General features: G+C 46.8%; 1 protein-coding gene across 3 annotated transcripts in view; it reads right to left on the bottom strand.

Annotated features, from left to right (window-relative positions):
• LOC137377249 (AP-2 complex subunit alpha-2-like) overlaps positions 1–18,494 on the bottom strand; it is a 203,427-nt gene that overhangs the window by 68,466 nt on the left and 116,467 nt on the right. For all 3 annotated transcript variants that reach the window (XM_068046789.1, XM_068046791.1, XM_068046792.1), the window contains 2 exons: positions 18,179–18,287; positions 17,553–17,703 (listed from right to left, as the gene is read on the bottom strand). In XM_068046789.1, the coding sequence (XP_067902890.1) occupies positions 17,553–17,703; positions 18,179–18,287 (260 nt within the window). The remainder of the gene's footprint in view (positions 1–17,552; positions 17,704–18,178; positions 18,288–18,494) is intronic.

Below are 18,494 nucleotides of genomic sequence, written 5' to 3'. Positions count from 1 at the left end.
AACAGCTACTGGGATGAGGAGGAGGCTCCATGAACATCCCCATCCTCAATGACGGCAGAGCCTAGCACAAATGCAAAAGAAAATACTGAAGCGTTTGTAACCATCTTCAGCCGGTACTGCCAAGTGGATGATCCAGCTTGGTCTACTCCTGAGATCCTCACCATCACTTGGTCTTCAGCCAATTCGATTCAGTCCACATGATATCAAGAAACCGCTGAGTGCACCAGATACAGCAAAGGCTATGGGCCCTGACAACATATGGGCTGTAGTGCTGAAGACTTGTGCTCCAGAACTAGCCATGCCTCTCGCCAAGCTGTTCCAGTATAGCTACAACACTGGAATCTACAAGGCGATATGGAAAATTGCCCAGGTACATCCTGTACACAAAAAGCTAGAGATCTCCAATCTGGCCAATTACTGCCCCAGTAAAGTAATGGAAGGTGTCATCGACAGTGTTATCAAATGGCACTTGCTCTTCAATAACCTGCTAGCTGATGCTCAGTTTGCATTCTGCCAGTATCACTGGCTCCAGACCTGATTACAGCCTTGGCCCAAACCACCACCACCTTCTCAAGGGCAAATAGGGTTGGGCATCAAATGCTGGCTTTGCCCTTGAAAGAATTAAAAAAAGGACAAAAGAGCTGAATCCCAGAAATGAGGTGAGAGGGATTGCCCTTGATATCAAGGTAACATTTGACCGAATCTGGCATCAAGGAGCCCCAGCAAAATTGAAGTCAATGGGAATCGGGGGAAAACTCTCCGCTGGCAGGAGTCATACCTAGCACAAAGGAAGGTAGTTATGATTGTTGGAGGCCAATCATCTCAACTCCAGGACATCACTGCAGGAGTTCCTCAGGGTAGTGTCCTAAGCTGTTTCATCAGTAACCTTCCCTCCATCATGATGTCAGAAGTGGGGATGTTTACTGATGATTGCAGTGTTCAGTTCCATTCACAACTTCTCAGATAAAGAAGCAGTCAGTGCCTGCATTGAATACGACATAGACAACATTCAGGGTTGAGCTGATCAGTGAGAAGTAACACTCATGCGACAAAAGTGCCAGATTATAACTGTCTCCAACAAGAGAGAATCTAAACACCTCCACTTGGCTTTCAACGGCATTACCATCATCCAATCCCCTATCAACATCCTGGGGGTCACCAATGGCTAGAAACTTAATTGCAACAGCCACACAAATACAGTGGCTGCAAGATCAGGTCAGAAGATAAGAATATAAGAAATAGGAGCAGGAGTAGACCATTTGGCCCCTCAGACCTGCTCTGTCATTCAATAGAATCATGGCTGATCTTCTACCTCAATTCCAATTTCCATATATCCCTTGATTTCGAGAGATCAAATATCTATCCATTCTAGAAGCTGGGTATTCTGCAGTGAGTGACTCACCCCCTGACTCCCCAAAACGTTTCCATCATCTACAAATAACAAGTCAGGAATATGATGGAATACTCCCCACTTGCCTGGATAGGTGTTGCTCCAACACTCAAGAAGCTCAACACCATTTAGGATAAAGCAGCCCATCCACCACCTTAAACATTCCCTCCCTCCACCACCGGCACACTACAGCAGCAAAGTGTACCAACTATAAGATGCACTGCATCAATTTACAAAGGCTCCTTCAAGAGCAACCTCCAAACCCGTGACTTCTACAACCTGGAAGGACAAGGGCAGCAGGTGCATGGGATCTCCACCACCCGAAAGTTCCCCTCCAAGTCACATACCATCCTGGCTTGGAACTATAATCGCCATTCTTTCATTGTCACTGAATCAAAATCCTGGAACTCCCTCCCTAAAAGCACTGTGGGAGTACCTTCACCATAGGGACTGGAGCCGTTCAAAGTAGCGGCTTACCACCACCTTCTTGAGGGCAAAGAGCATGGGCAATACTTTGCCAGTGACATTCTATTTCCAATTACTGAATCCAAGTTGTTTATGTATGGATTCAGAAAGAGAATTCCTGCATGACCAAACTCCTGACTTTGTGAGAAAGTGAAATTCCAAGTGGGTTGCTGTAAGGCTCACAACAACTTCCAGAAGAATTCTGACAAAACTCTAGAGTCATATTCATTATGGCGCAGGAGGCCATTCGGCCAATCGGGTCCATAGCAACTCTCTGTAGAGGCACAGTGGTGCAGTGGTTAGCACCGCAGCCTCACAGCTCCAGCAACCCGGGTTCAATTCTGGGTACTGCCTGTGTGGAGTTTGCAAGTTCTCTCTGTGTCTGCGTGGGTTTCCTCCGGGTGCTCCGGTTTCCTCCCACAGCCAAAAGACTTGCAGGTTGATAGGTAAATTGGCCATTATAAATTGCCCCTAGTATAGGTAGGTGGTAGGGGAATATAGGGACAGGTGAGGATATGGTAGGAATATGGGATTAGTGCAGGATTAGTATAAATGGGTGGTTAATGGTCGGCACAGACTCGGTGGGCCGAAGGGCCTGTTTCAGTGCTGTATCTCTAAATCTAAATCAGTTCCATTCCCCCGTTCGATCCCCATGGCCCTGTAAGTTTATTTAGCTCAAGTCCTCATTCAATTTCTTTTTGAAATTATTTATAAAATCCGCTTCCACCACCCTCAATATGCAGCGAGTTCCAGGTCATTAGTTGCATAAAAAAGTTTTTCCTCACATCTGCTGCAAATGCATCTGTCCATGACAGTATCGGTAAGAGTGATCACCACACAATCCTTGTGAAAACGAATTCCGTCTTCACATTGAGGATACCCCCCATCGTGTTGTATGGTTCTAACACTGCACTAAATGGGATAGATTCAGAACAGATCTGGCAGCTCAAAACTAGGCATCCATGAGGCGCTGTGGACCATGAACAGCAGCAAAATTGTATTCAAACACAATCTGTAAATCATGGCACAGCAGATCCCTCACTCTACCATTACCATCAAGCCAGGGGATCAATGATGAGTGCAAGAGAGCATGCCAGGAGCAGCACCAGACACACCTAAAAATGAGATGTCAACCCAGTGACGATGCAACACAGGACTACTTGCATGCCAAACAGTGGAAACAGCGTGCAAAAGACAGAGCTAAACAATCCCAGAACCAACGGATCAGATCAAAGCTCTGCAGTCCTGCCACATCCAGTCATGAATGGTGGTGAACAATTAAACAACTAACTGGAGGAGTAGGCTCCACAAATATTCCTATCCTCAATGATGGGGGAGTCCACATCAGTGCAAAAGAAAAGGCTGAAGAATTCTCAACCACCTTCAGTCAGAAGTGCTGAGTGGATAATCCATCTAGGCCTCCTCCTGAGGTCCCCAGCAATACAGGTGCCAGTCTTCAGCCAATCCAATTCACTCCACATGATATTAAAAAGCCTACGTTTGCTGACAATACAACCACTAAGTGGCGCAGTACTTGCACATGCGCAAATTCAAACTCATGCACTGAAACGTCACTAGCTGCAACATTTTATGGCGCTGCTCAATTTATCACAAAATGAAAACAAATGAAACCAAAATGCGATCACCACCTCTGCCGCTGGTTCCCGCTCCCTCCCACTTCTGGTCCCCACTCCTGCTCTCCACAAAAGGTTGTTTAATGAATTTTATTGACAATTATTTCTGGACACAAACCCAAATTTTAAACCAGTGAGCATCTTAAAAAGAGATTTCTAACATTTTGGAAGTTGTAACAGATAACTCCTGGGAGCTAGTGTTCAGCATGATTGTGTATTCAATTCAACAGAATCCGTGGACTTGCCACTTCTTCCCCCTCGGCCACTCCCAGTCTCCCTCCCTTCCCCTGCTTATCTTGTCACTCTCTCCCTTCCCTACTTCCCCCATGCGGGGACGAAAGGCAGCAATTGTGAGAGGGAACGGGGAGCAGAAGCGGATTGAAGGAAGGTCATTGATTAAGATAAAAGCAAAATACTGCGGATGCTGGAAATCTGAAACAAAAACAAGAAATGCTGGAATCACTCAGCAGGTCTGGCAGCATCTGTGGAAAGAGAAGCAGAGTTAACGTTTCGGGTCAGTGACCCTTCTTCGGAACTCATGGTTGGGCCTAGGATTCTATCCTGCAGTGATGTCCTGGAGCTCAGATGATTGACCTCCAACAACCACAACCATCCTCCTTTGCGCAAGGTATGACTCCAACCAGCAGAGAGTTTTCCCCCTGATTCCCATTGACTTCTGTTTAGCTAGGGCTCCTTGATGCCATACTCGGTCAAATGTTGCCTTGATGTGAAGTGCAGTCACTCTCAACGCACCTCGAGTTTAGCTCTTTGGTCCATGTTTCTACCAAGGCTGTAATGAGGTCAGGAGCTGAGCGGCCCTAGCGGAACCCAAACTGAGCGTCACTCAGCAGGTTATTGCTAAGCAAGTGCCACTTGATGGCACTGTCGATGACAACTTCCATCACTCTACTGATGATTGAGAGTAGACCGATGGGCGGTAATTGGCCGGGTGGTCTTGTCCTGCTTTTTGTGTATCGGACATACCTGGGCAATTTTCCACATTGCCGGTTAGGTGCCTGTGTTGTAGCTGTACTGGAACAGTTTGGCTAGGAGCGTGGCAAGTTCTGGAGCACAGGTCTTCAGTACTATTGCCGGAATATTGTCAGGGCCCATACCCTTTGTAGTATCCAGTGCCATCAGTTGTTTCTTGATATCACGCAGAGTGAATCGAATTAGCTGAAGACTGGCAACTGTGATGCTGGGGACTTCTGGAGGAAACTGAGAAGGATCATCAACTCGGCACTCCTGGCTGAAGATTGTTGCAAATGCTTCAGCCTTATCTTTTCACTGATGTGCTGGGCTCCCCCATCATTGAAGATGGGGATATTTATGGAGCTACCTCCTCCAGTCAGTTGTTTAATTGTCCACCACCATTCACGGCTGGATGTGGCAGGACTGCAGAGCTCAGATCTGATCCGTTGGTTATGGGATCGCTTAGCTCTGTCTATCGGATGCTGCTTACGCAGTTTGGCAGGCAGGTAGTCCTGTGTTGTAGCATCACCATTTTGAGGGATGCCTGGTACTGCTCCTAGCATGCCCTCCTGCATTCTTCATTGAACCAGGATTGGTCTCCTGGCTTGATGGTAATGGTAGAATGGGGAATATGCCGGGTCATGAGGTTACAGATTGTGGTTGAGTATAATTCTGCTGCTGCTGATGGTCCATAGCACCTCATGAATGCCCAGTTTTGCATTGCTAGACCTGTTTGAAATCTATCCCATTTAGCACGGTGGTAGTGCCACACAACACGATGGAGGGTATCCTCAACGTGAAGGCAGGACTTTGTCTCCACAAGGACGGTGCAGTGATCACTCCTACCAATACTAACATGGACAGATGCATCTGCGGCAGGCAGACTGGTGAGCATGAGGTCAAGTATGTTTTTCCCTCTTGTTGTTTCCTTCACCACCTGTCGTATAGCCAGTCTAGCAGCTAAGTCTTTTAGGACTCAGACAGCTCGGTCAGTAGTGGTGCTACCAGGTCACTCTTGGTGATGGACATTGAAGTCCCCCACCCAGAGTACATTCTGTGCTCTTGCCACCCTCAGTGTTTCCTCCAAGTGGTGTTCAACATGGAGGAGTACTGATTCATCAGCTAAGGGAGGGCGGTAGATGGTAATCAGTAGGAGGTTACCTTGCCCATGTTTGACCTGATGCCATGAGACTTCATGGGGTCCGCAGTCAATGTTGAGGACTCCCAGGCCAACTCCCTCCTGACTGTAGGCTACTGTGCTGCCACCTCTGGTGGGTCTGTCCTGCCAGTGGTACAGGACATACCCAGGGATGGTGATGGTTGTGTCTGGGACATTGTCTCTAAGGTATGATTCCGTGAGTATGACTATGTCAGGCTATTGCTTGACTAGTCTGTGGGACAGCTCTCCCAATCTTGGCACAAGCCCCCACATGTTCGTAAGGAGGACTTTGCAGGGTCAACAGGGCTGGGTTTGCTGTTGTCGTTTCCGGAGCCTAGGTCAATACTAGGTGGTCTGTCCGGTTTCATTCTTTATTGACGTTGTAGTGGTTAGATACAACTGAGTGGCTTACTAGGCCATTTCAGAGGTAATTTAAGAGTCAACCACATTGATGTGGGTCTGGAGTCACATATAGGCCAAATCAGGTAAGGACAGATTTCCTTCCCTCAAGGACATTAGTGAACCAGAAGGGTTTTTACAACAATCGACAATGGTTTCATGGCCATCATCAGACTAGCTTTTTTAATTCCAGATTTATTAATTGAATTTAAATTCAACCTTATTCTGTGGTGGGATTCGAACCCATGTCCCCAGAGAAATACCCTGGATCTCTGTTCCAGTGATAATACCACTACGCCGCCACCACCACCTCCCCCTGCTGTAGTACTGAAGACTTGTGCTGCAGAACTAGCCCGCACTACTAGCCAAGCTGTTCCAGTACAGCTACAACACTGGTAGCTACCCGACAATGTGGAAAATTGCCCAGGTATGTCCTGTCCACGAAAAGCAGGACAAATCCAACCCGGCCAATTACCAGCCTATCAGTTTACTCTCAATCATCGGCAAAGTGATGCAAGGTATCGTTGACAGAGCCACTTAAGCAGCAATAACCTACTCAATGATGCTCAGTTTGGGTTCCGTCAGGGCCACTTGGCTCCTGATCTGAATACAGCCTTGGGCCAAACAAACTAGAGAACATTCTGAGGGACAGGATTAATCTCCACTTGGAGAGGCAGGGATTAATCAAGGATAGTCAGCATGGTTTTGTCGGGGGAGATCATGTCTAACTAACTTGATTGAATTTTTCAAGGGTGTGACTAGATGTGTAGATGAGGGTAAAGCCGTTGATCTGGTCTTCATGGACTTCAGTAAGACTTCTGATAAGGTCCCACATGGGAGATTGGTTAAGAAGGTAAGAACCCATGGCATCCAGGGCGATTTGGCAAATTGGATCCAAAATTGGCTTAGAGGCAGGAGGCAGAGGGTGATGGTCGAGGGTTGTTTTTGCGATTGGAAGCCTGTGACCAGTGGTGTACCGCAGGGATCGGTGCTGGGACCCTTACTATTTGTAGTGTACATTAATGATTTAGATGTGAATATAAGAGGTATGATCAGCAAGTTCGCAGATGACACGAAAATTGATGCTGTCATAAATAGTGACGAGGAAAGCCTTAGATTACAGGACGATATAGATGGGCTGGTAAGATGGAAGGAGCAGTGGCAAATGGAATTTAATCCTGAGAAGTGTGAGGTGATGCATTTTGGCAGGACTAACAAGGCAAGGGAATATACAATGGATGGTAGGACCCTAGGAAGGGCAGCACAGTGGCGCAGTGGTTAGCACCGCAGCCTCACAGCTCCAGTGACCCGGGGTTAGTTCTGGGTACTACCTGTGCGGAGTTTGCAAGTTCTCCCTGTGACCGTGTGGGTTTCCGCCGGTGTTCCGGTTTCCTCCCGCAGCCAAAGACTTGCAGATTAATAGTGTAGGTAGGAGAATTGTGGGGATGTGGTAGGGGATATGGGATTAATGTAAGATTAGCATAAATGGGTAGTTGATGATCAGCACAGACTCAGTGGGCTGAAGGGCCTGTTTCAGTGCTGCATCTCTCTATGACTCTCTAAGTTCAGAGGGACCTTGGTTGTCCACAGATCACTGAAAGCAGCAGCACAGGTAGATAAGGTGGTTAGGAAGGCATTTGGGATACTCGCCTTTATTAGCCGAGGCACAGAATAGAAGAGCAGGGAGGTTATGATGGAGCTGTATAAAACGCTAGTTAGGCCACAGCTGGAGTACTGTGTACAGTTCTGGTCACCACACTATAGGAAGGATGTGATTGCACTGGAGAGGGTGTGGAGGAGATTCACCAGGATCTTGCCTGGGCTGGAGCATTTCAGCTATGAAGAGACACTGGATAGGCGAGGGTTGTTTTCCTTAGAGCAGAGAAGGCTGAGGGGGGACCTGATTGAGGTATACAAAATTATGAGGGGCATAGATAGCAAGAAACTTTTTTCCCTTAGCGGAGGTGTCAATAACCAGGGGGCATAGATTGAAGGTAAGGGGCAGGAGGTTTAGAGGGGATTTGAGGAAAACTTTTATCACCCAGAGGGTGGTTGGAATCTGGAACACACTGCCTGGTAGAGGCAGGAACCCTCACAACATTTAAGAAGTATTTAAATGAGCACTTGAAACGCTATAGCATACAAGGCTATGGGCCAAGTGCTGGAAAATGGGATTAGAATAGATAGGTGCTTAATGGCTGGCATGGACATGATTGGCAGAAGGGCCTGTTTCTTTGCTGTATAAATCTATGATTCTATACCAAAAGATCTGAACTCAAGGGGTGAGGTGAGAGTGATGGCCCTGGATATCAAGGCAGCATTTGACCGAGTGTGGCATCAAGGAGCCCTAGCCAAACTGAAATCAATGGAAATCAAGGGGAAAACTCTCCACTGGCTGGAGTCATACCTACCACAAAGGAAGATGGTTCTGTTTGTTGGAGGTCAATCATCTTACACTGCTGGAGTTCCTCAGGATAGTGTCCTGGGCCCAATCATCTTCAGCTGCTTCATCAATAACCTTCGCTCCACCATAAGGTCAAAAGTGGGGATGTTCGCTGATGATTGTACAATGTTCAATACCATTCGCAACTCCTCAGATAATGAAGCAGTCCACGTCCATATGCAGCAAGACCTGGACAACATTCAGGTTTGGGCTGCTAAGTGGTAAGTCACAGTCCCGCCACGTAAGTGCCAGGCAATGACAATCTCCAATAACAGAGAAGCTGACCATTTTCCCATGACAATCAATGACATTACCTTCGCTGAATCCCCCACTACCTGAGGGTCAGCACTGACCAGAAACTGATCTGGAGCAGGCACTTAAATACTGTGACTACAAGAACAGGCTAGAGACTGGGAATTCTGCAGCAAGAAAACCACCTCTTGATTCCCCAAACCCTGTCCACCATCTACAAGACATAAGTCAAGGGTGTGATGGAATACTCTCCACTTGCCTGGATGAGTGCAGCTCCAACAACACTCAGGAGGATCGACACCATGCAGGACAAAGCAGCCCACTTTATTGTCATCCCATCTACCACCTTCAACATTCACTCCCTCCACCACCGATGCACAGTAGCAGCAGTGAGTACCAGCTACAAGATGCACTGCAGCAACTCACCGCGTCTCCTTCAACAGCACCTTCCAAATCCGTGGCCTCTTCCATCTGGAAGGACAAGGACAGCAGAGGCATGGGAACACCACCACCTGCAAGTTCCCCTGCAAGTCACACACCATCCTGACTTTAAGTATATTGCCATTCCTTCAATGTTGCTGGATCAAAATTCACGAACTCCCTCCCTAACAGCACTGTGGGTGAACCCACACCAGATGGTCTGCAGCGGTTCAAGAAGGCAGCTCACCACCACCTTCTCATGGGCAATTAGGGATGGGCAACAAATGCTGGCCTTGCCAGTGCCTCCCACATCCCACAGTGCTCCCACAGTGGCACAGTGGTTAGCACCGCAGCCTCACAGCTCCAGCAACCCGGGTTCAATTCTGGGTACTGCCTGTGTGGAGTTTGCAAGTTCTCCCTGTGTCTGCGTGGGTTTTCGCCGGGTACTCCGGTTTCCTTCCACCACCAAAAGACTTGTAGGTTGATAGGTCAATTGGCCATTATAAATTGCCCCTAGTATAGGTAGATGGTAGGGGAATATAGGGACAGGTGGGGATGTGGTAGGAATAATGGGATTAGTGTAGGATTAGTATAAATGGGTGGTTGATGGTCGGCACAGACTCGGTGGGCCGAAGGGCCTGTTCCAGTGCTGTATCTCTAAATTTTAAAAAAAGAATTAACAATTCCCCTTGCAACTCTTGCCCAAACCCTTAAATCTTTGTCTCCTAGTCCTTGAACCAGATTTTCTTTCTCTGCCTTGTATAAACCTGCCATAATCTTGTACACCTTTATCAAATCTCCCCTCAATCTCCAAGGAGAACAATCCCAGCTTCTCCAATCTAACCTTGTAGCTAAAATCCCCCATCCCTGAAATCATTCTGGGAAATCTCTTCGACACCCTCTAAACTAAACTAAACTATAAATGGGTGGTTGATGTTCGGCACAGACTCGGTGGGCCGAAGGGCCTGTTTCAGTGCTGTATCTCTAAACTAAACCCTCTCAAGGACCCTCACATCCTTCCTAAAGTATGGTGACCAGAAATGGATGTAATACTCTAGTTGTGGCCTAACCAGAGCTTTATACAGGTTCAGAATAACTTCCCTCTTTTTGTACTCAATATCTCTATTTATGAAGCCCAAGATCCCATTTACTTTGCTCACTACTTTCTTAATATGTCCTGCCACCTTTAAAGATCTATGCACATGAACCCAGGTTCCCCCTGTCCGTGTACACTCTTTAGAACTGTGCCATTTTTCTCTATGGCCTCTCCCTGTCCCTTCTGCCAAAATGCATCACCTCACATTTCTCTGTACTAAATTCCATCTGCCACTTGTCTGCCCATTTTGATAGCCTCTCTTTGTCCTGTTGCAGTCGATTGGTATCATCCTCACTGTCTGCCACACCTCCAAGTTGAGTATTACTGGCAAATTTTGAAATTTTATTTTATTTCAAGATGCAAGTCATTTTTATCTTTGGCCTCCTTATCTCCACTCGCCACACTTTAGCCCCGCCTTTATGGCTGCCCGCCAGCTCTGGCGATCGCTGGCAACTGACTCCCACGACTTGTGATCAATGTCACAGGATTTCATGTCGCGTTTGCAGACGTCTTTAAAGCGGAGACATGGACGGCCAGTGGGTCTGATACCAGTGGCGAGCTCGCTGTACAATGTGTCTTTGGGGATCCTGCCATCTTCCATGCGGCTCACATGGCCAAGCCATCTCAAGCGCCGCTGACTCAGTAGTGTGTATAAGCTGGGGATGTTGGCCGCCTCGAGGACTTCTGTGTTGGAGATACGGTCCTGCCACCAAAAAAGCAGTGGTCCTAGCACTGAACCTGGGGGAACACCACTGTCTAATATCCTCCAATCTGAAAAACACCCATTTGCCACAACTCACTGTTTTCTGTCCTTACACCAATTTTTTATCCAAGCTGACACTGATCCTCCTATTTCATGAGCCTCAATTTTGTTAACCAGCCTTTTACGTGGTACTTTGTCAAAAGCTTTCTCAAAATCCAGAGCAATAGCACTCATAGCCTTCCCTTCATCAATCTTCCCTGTTACATCATCAAAAAATGTAATTAGTTTAGTCAAGCACAATCTGCCATTTAAAATCTGTGCTGGCTCTCTTTAACTCAAGCCTCTCCAAGTGCCTGTTGATTTTTTTTCCTGATTCTTTTGGGCCTCCTTATCTCGAGAGACAATGGATACGCGCCTGGAGGTGGTCAGTGGTTTGTGAAGCAGCGCCTGGAGTGGCTACAAAGGCCAATTCTGGAGTGACAGGCTCTTCCACAGGTGCTGCTGAGAAATTTGTTTGTCGGGGCTGTTGCACAGTTGGCTCTCCCCTTGCGCCTCTGTCTTTTTTCCTGCCAACTACTAAGTCTCTTCGACTCGCCACAATTTAGCCCTGTCTTTATGGCTGCCCGCCAGCTCTGGCGAATGCTGGCAACTGACTCCCACGACTTGTGATCAATGTCACACGACTTCATGTCGCGTTTGCAGACGTCTTTATAGCGGAGACATGGACGGCCGGTGGGTCTGATACCAGTGGCGAGCTCGCTGTACAATGTGTCTTTGGGGATCCTGCCATCTTCCAAGCGGCTCACATGGCCAAGCCATCTCAAGCGCCGCTGACTCAGTAGTGTGTATAAGCTGGGGATATTGGCCGCTTCAAGGACTTCTGTGTTGGAGATATAGTCCTGCCACCTGATGCCAAGTATTCTCCGAAGGCAGCGAAGATGGAATGAATTGAGACGTCGCTCTTGGCTGGCATACGTTGTCCAGGCCTCGCTGCCGTAGAGCAAGGTACTGAGGACACAGGCCTGATACACTCGGACTTTTGTGTTCCGTGTCAGTGCGCCATTTTCCCACACTCTCTTGGCCAGTCTGGACATAGCAGTGGAAGCCTTACCCATGCGCTTGTTGATTTCTGCATCTAGAGACAGGTTACTGGTGATAGTTGAGCCTAGGTAGGTGAACTCTTGAACCACCTCCAGAGCGTGGTCGCCAATATTGATGGATGGCGCATTTCTGATGTCCTGCCCCATGATGTTCGTTTTCTTGAGGCTGATGGTTAGGCCAAATTCATTGCAGGCAGCCGCAAACCTGTCGATGAGACTCTGCAGGCACTCTTCAGTGTGAGATGTTAAAGCAGCATCGTCAGCAAAGAGGAGTTCTCTGATGAGGACTTTCCGTACTTTGGACTTCGCTCTTAGACGGGCAAGGTTGAACAACCTGCCCCCTGATCTTGTGTGGAGGAAAATTCCTTCTTCAGAGGATTTGAACGCATGTGAAAGCAGCAGGGAGAAGAAAATCCCAAAAAGTGTGGGTGCGAGAACACAGCCCTGTTTCACGCCACTCAGGATAGGAAAGGGCTCTGATGAGGAGCCACCATGTTGAATTGTGCCTTTCATATTGTCATGGAATGAGGTGATGATACTTAGTAGCTTTGGTGGACATCCGATCTTTTCTGGTAGTCTGAAGAGACCACGTCTGCTGACGAGGTCAAAGGCTTTGGTAAGATCAATGAAAGCAATGTAGAGGGGCATCTGTTGTTCACGGCATTTCTCCTGTATCTGACGAAGGGAGAACAGCATGTCAATGGTCGATCTCTCTGCACGAAAGCCACACTGTGCCTCAGGGTAGACGCGCTCGGCCAGCTTCTGGAGCCTGTTCAGAGCGACTCGAGCAAAGACTTTCCCCACTATGCTGAGCAGGGAGATTCCACGGTAGTTGTTGCAGTCACCGCGGTCACCTTTGTTTTTATAGAGGGTGATGATATTGGCATCGCGCATGTCCTGGGGTACTGCTCCCTCGTCCCAGCACAGGCATAGCAGTTCATGTAGTGCTGAGAGTATAGCAGGCTTGGCACACTTGATTATTTCAGGGGTAATGCTGTCCTTCTCAGGGGCTTTTCCGCTGGCTAGAGAATCAATGGCATCACTGAGTTCCGATTTGGTTGGCTGTATGTCCAGCTCATCCATGACTGGTAGAGGCTGGGCTGCATTGAGGGCAGTCTCAGTGACAGCATTCTCCCTGGAGTACAGTTCTAGGTAGTGCTCAACACAGCGGTCCATCTGTTTGCGTTGGTCAGTGATTATGTCCCCCGATTTAGATTTGAGGGGGGCGATCTTTTTGATGGTTGGCCCAAGAGCTCTCTTCATGCCATCATACATTCCTCTGATGTTTCCGGTGTCTGAGGCCAGCTGAATATGACTGCATAGGTGTTGCCAGTAGTCGTTTGCGCAACGCCTAGCTGTTCTTTGTGCAGTACTTCTGGCTGCTTTAAGTGCTGCGGATGTTAAATCGCTGGGGGCTTTCTTGTAGTTCAACAGTGCAATGCGCTTAGCGGCTATGACAGGTTCCAGCTCTTCATTATGAGATTGAAACCAGTCTGCATTTCTCTTCGCACTTTTGCCGTAGGTGGTCAAAGCTGACTCATAGATGGCGTCTCTGATGTGGGCCCACTTGGTCTCAGCATCCCCTGTGGGAGTGTTTTGAAGGGCTGTTACAAGTGAATTTAGAAATTTTTGTAACAGCTGTGGGTGAGAAATTCTGCTCGTGTTGATGCGCGGGTGGCCCTTCTGCTTGGAATGATGCAACTTCTTTGGTCTGAGTCTAACCTTGCTGCACACCAGGGAGTGGTCGGTGTCGCAGTCCGCACTGTGGAAGCTGCGTGTGATTTGAACACTGTTTAAGGCGGCTCGCCTTGTGACAATGAGGTCTAGCTGGTGCCAACGACGCGATCTTGGGTGCCTCCATGAAACCTGGTGACAGGGTTTCGTGTGAAAGAACGAGTTGGTGATGCAGAGGTTATGATAGGTACACAAATCAAGCAGTCTCTGCCCGTTCTCATTCATCCTTCCAACGCCATAGCTTCTAAAACCCTATTCACCACTGATGTTAAACTGACTGGCCTGTAGTTAATAAGAATGTACTTACTCCCTTTCTTGAATAAGGATGTCACATTTGACAGTCTCCAATCCTCTGACCCCTCCAATATCTCACAAAGATTCGAAGATTATGGCGAGCCCTTGCACTCCACTTCCTTTAGCAACCTGGAATGCAAGCTATCTGGACCAGGCAAACTAAGCATACCCAGCCATTCCTGTACATCCTGCCTATCAATTTTCACACCATCCATTACCTCTACCATCTTCACTTCGATCAATATTTTGTCAGCATCCTCTTCCTTAGTAAACACCGATTCAAAATTTTCTAGCCTTGCCCTGCGCCTCAAAGCATATGTCACTCTCTTTGTTCCTAATAGGCCCCACCAGGTGAGCTGGCCGGCTGCCCACTTCCTACCCTTCTTTTATTTACATGCCGGTGGAAGATATTTGGGTTCCCTTTTATGTTAACTGCCATCTACTCTCATGTTCTCTCTTTGCCAGTCCTATTTTGCTCTTCACTTCCCCTCTCAAATTATTGTATTTGGTCTGGTTTTTGCTTGAAGAATTCACCTGACATGCAATACACACCCTCCTTTTTTTGGTTGATCATATTCTCCATCTCCTTTGTCACCCACTGTGCCCTGGCTTTGGTTCCCTTACCTTTCACCCTTTTAGCCTGTACCTAAAACATCTCCTCCTTAAAGACCACTCATTGTTCCGTTACAGTTTTTACTGTCAATCTTTGGGTCCATTCTACCTTGGCTAGATCCCCTCTCATCCTACTGAAGTTAGCCCTCTTCCAATTTAAAATTTACTAACCTAAACCTTATGATACAATTATCACTCTAATCCATGTGTTTCCCCACAAATACCTGGCCCACTTGGCTCACCTCATTCCCCAGCACCAGATCCAGCAATGCTTCCTTCCTAGTTGGACTGAGAACATACTGGTCAAGGAAGTTCTCCTGAACACATTTCAGAAATTCCTCCCTACCCTTACCCTTCACTCTAACATTATTCCAATCGATATTTGGGTAATTAAAGCCCCCCAGTAACACCACTCTATAGTTCTTGCACATCTCCGAGTCCCCTGCAGATTTGCTCCTCTATCTCTCTCACTATTCGGAGGCGGATAGAATACACTCAGTAGAATGATCATACCCTTTTTGCTTCTCAACTCTAACCAAATGGATTTTCTCCTTGCTCCCGCAAGTACATCCTCTCTTTCCAACACTACAATGTCTTCCCTGATCAGTGCTGCCACCCCACCTCCCTCTTTTCCTTCCCTATCTTTTCTGAACATTTTATATCGTAAATATTAAGCACCAGTCCTCGTCATTTTTAAGTCACATTTCCATTGTTGCCACGGCATCATATTCTCACATGACTATTTGTGCTTGTAGCTCACCAACCTTATTTGTGTTTACATACATGCATTCTAAACCCATCTTTGTAAACGTCGTAGTCCTTCTTAGACTGTTCCTAATATGGTATGACTTCCTTCTCTAGTACTATCCAACACCCTCACTCCTTTATGCACATTGTGCCTCTTTTCTACTCTATATGCTGGTGCCCACCCCCTGCCAATTTAGTTTAAACCCTTCCCAACCACACTAGTGAACCTCCCCGTGAGGACATTAGTGCCAGCCTTGTTAAGGTGCAACCTGTCCCTTTTGAGTAGGTACCTCCTGCCCCAGAACCAATCCCAATGTTCCAACAATCTCAAGCCCTCCCTCCTGCACCATGCCTGAAGCATGCATTGGTCCTTCCTATCTTCCTATTTCTACTCTCTCTAGCACGTGGCACTGGGAGTAATCCAGAGATCACCAGCTTCGAGGTCCTACTTTTTAAATCCTCGCCAGCTCCTGAAAACATGACCATAGAACCTCAATGCCTGCTCTCCCTACGTTGTTGGTACCAATGTGTATGACAGCTTCCGGCTCACTCCTATCCCCCTGCAGAATATTCTGCACCCTTTCAATGATGCCCTTTACCCTGGCACGAAGGAGGCGACACGGCAGGACTTACAATGACAGTTACAGAAATGCCTGTCTGTCCACCGAACTATGGAATCTCCTACGATGACTGCATTTCTACTCTTTCTGATCCCTCCTGTACTGTCCCATGCCCATTGGTGCCATGGTCTGGACCACACCCCTTCAAGGTGTCGCCACTCCCAGCAGTCTCCAAATTTGAGAACCAGTTTGAGAGTGCACACACCCTGAAGACTCCTGACTTCCGGCCTCTTCCTACTCTTCCGGATGACCATCCATCTACTATCCTGAACTCTCACTGCTTATGGGTCACCACCTCCTGGAATGTACGGTCCAGGAAAATCTCATCCTCCCTGATGTTTTGCAATGTCTCCAGGTGCCCCTCAAGCTCGGAAATCCTGAGCTGAAGCTCAAGCACCTGGAGACACTTCCTACACACATGGTTCCCCAAGACACGAGGTGTCCCGAAGTTCTCACTTGGCGCAGGAATTGCAAGCAACAGGTCTCAGCTGCCCATTCGTGATCCAAGAGAAAATCTCCAAACCCTCTTTTAGAATCTAGTTAGTAACTTGTATAAACTATTAATTTTAATTAATGCCTCTAGACCTGCTCTTTGCTGATACTCATATTAATTTCCTGTTATACTTAGCCTGATTGAAATTTTATTCATTAGTTTAACTTGCTAAGCTGTCAATTTGATATAGTATTTTATGATTTCCCGGTCCTAGTTTAAACCACTGCCCTAGTTTAGAGAGAAAACAAAAATTAAAACTAACCACTGAACTTCAATATGGAAGATTTTGTTAAACTCAAAGCATAAATGGAGAAGAATTTGGCTGAAGGGTGGAAGACAATGTGGAAGATATTTGTTGAAAGTGATGAGGAAAGGTGTCCCATGCATCGGTAAAATAAAAGCAAAATACTGTAGAAGCTGGAAATCTGAAAGTGCTGGAAAATACTCAGCAGGTCTGGCAGCATCTGTGGAGAGAGAAGCAAAGTATGTTCTGATAAAAGGTCACTGACCTGGCACGTTAACTTTGCTTCTCTCTCCACAAATGCTGCCAGACCTGCTGAGTATTTCCAGCACTTATTGTTTTTATCACATGGATCAGTGTTGGGGACATTACTGTTGCTGATTTACATTATTGACTTGGACTCAGGTGCCCAATGCAGATTGGTTACATTTGAAAAACTAGAAGGCACAGTGGAACTAGAGGGGTTTTATGCAAAATTACACAGTGACTTGGACGAAGTATGCAATTGGACAGAATAAGGCAGATAAAGTCTGACTGGGTTGAGTCAAGGAACAATAAGGAATCTATTAACAGTTTGGAAGAATATTTCACACTAGTGATTAGTGGAAATGAATTTAAGGATGAGATTTGCAGGTAATTAACAAGAGATCTGCAGCAGTAGCAAAGCTGTAATAACAGGAGACTGCTTGAAACATAACCAAATGGCAACTATCCCCCCTCACCACCAGCATTGTCCAGCTGACCCCACAAAAATGTTTTCCAAGTATATTCTACTCACCAGTCATGGTGAATGATGAGGCTAATGGCCTCAAACAGGACCGCATTTTTGGCATTCGAATGCTGCACTTTCTTTGACTTGGGTAGCTCCTGAGTCTTGTTCAGAATAGTTTCAAGACATTCAGTCAGACGCCCTCGGATAGCAGGATCCTCTGAAAGACACAGGAATTGGTCATTTAAAGATAATCGTAACTCCTCATTTAAAGTAATTGGTGAGACTCTAAGTTATGTAATAGTGTTTCATGATCTCCATAATGCAGAGAAAAATCTTTAAGAAAACATCTAAACTCCAGGTTTAACCCCTGATTTGTGCCAAGTTAGCTGATCCCAGAGTTCGTCCTCTGTGATTTTGTGCTGGAGGGGTAGAAATATTGGCCAGCGATCCTGCTCTAGTGACCCCTGTTGGAAAGGATGCATGTACATATCCCCAACGAGCCCTTCATGTTGCCAGCAGCTCTCTGGTACTCCACCCAAATCATTACTCTTCATTAGCAAGCCCAGTAAATGGCAACAAGCTATTCAGCGCAGGATACACGGATCAGGGACAAATTTGGGACCATGTGATCTGAATAGACTGGTGTAAACTGGATGATGAGGTTATCCACGACATTGCTAATTACAGCTCACCTGGTGGGGGATAGCACTGCAGCAGCCGAAGAAGCTTCACTGAAAGCCAAGGTGCTGGGACAAAGTAGTAAGTGTAATCCTGAAGGTCGGCTGATGCAGATGATACAATCTGAAATAATAAAAAGACAAAACCAGTTCAATATAGCACAGCAAGTCCTGCGTGACCTGAGAAAACCAACCAACGGACATACCATGAAGATAGCGTATTCCTAATTTTTTTTTAAATCACACAAAAGACCCTTTTTAAAAAAATCACCACTGAATATTAGCGACCATTTTTCAATTGATGAATTAAGAATTCTAACCATTATAATGT

This window comes from Heterodontus francisci, chromosome 14 (assembly GCF_036365525.1).
Source record: "Heterodontus francisci isolate sHetFra1 chromosome 14, sHetFra1.hap1, whole genome shotgun sequence".
In the NCBI taxonomy this organism is placed as follows: domain Eukaryota; kingdom Metazoa; phylum Chordata; class Chondrichthyes; order Heterodontiformes; family Heterodontidae; genus Heterodontus; species Heterodontus francisci.
The sequence above is the reverse complement of the archived record's forward strand: the minus strand, read 5'-3'. Positions and strand labels throughout refer to the sequence as shown.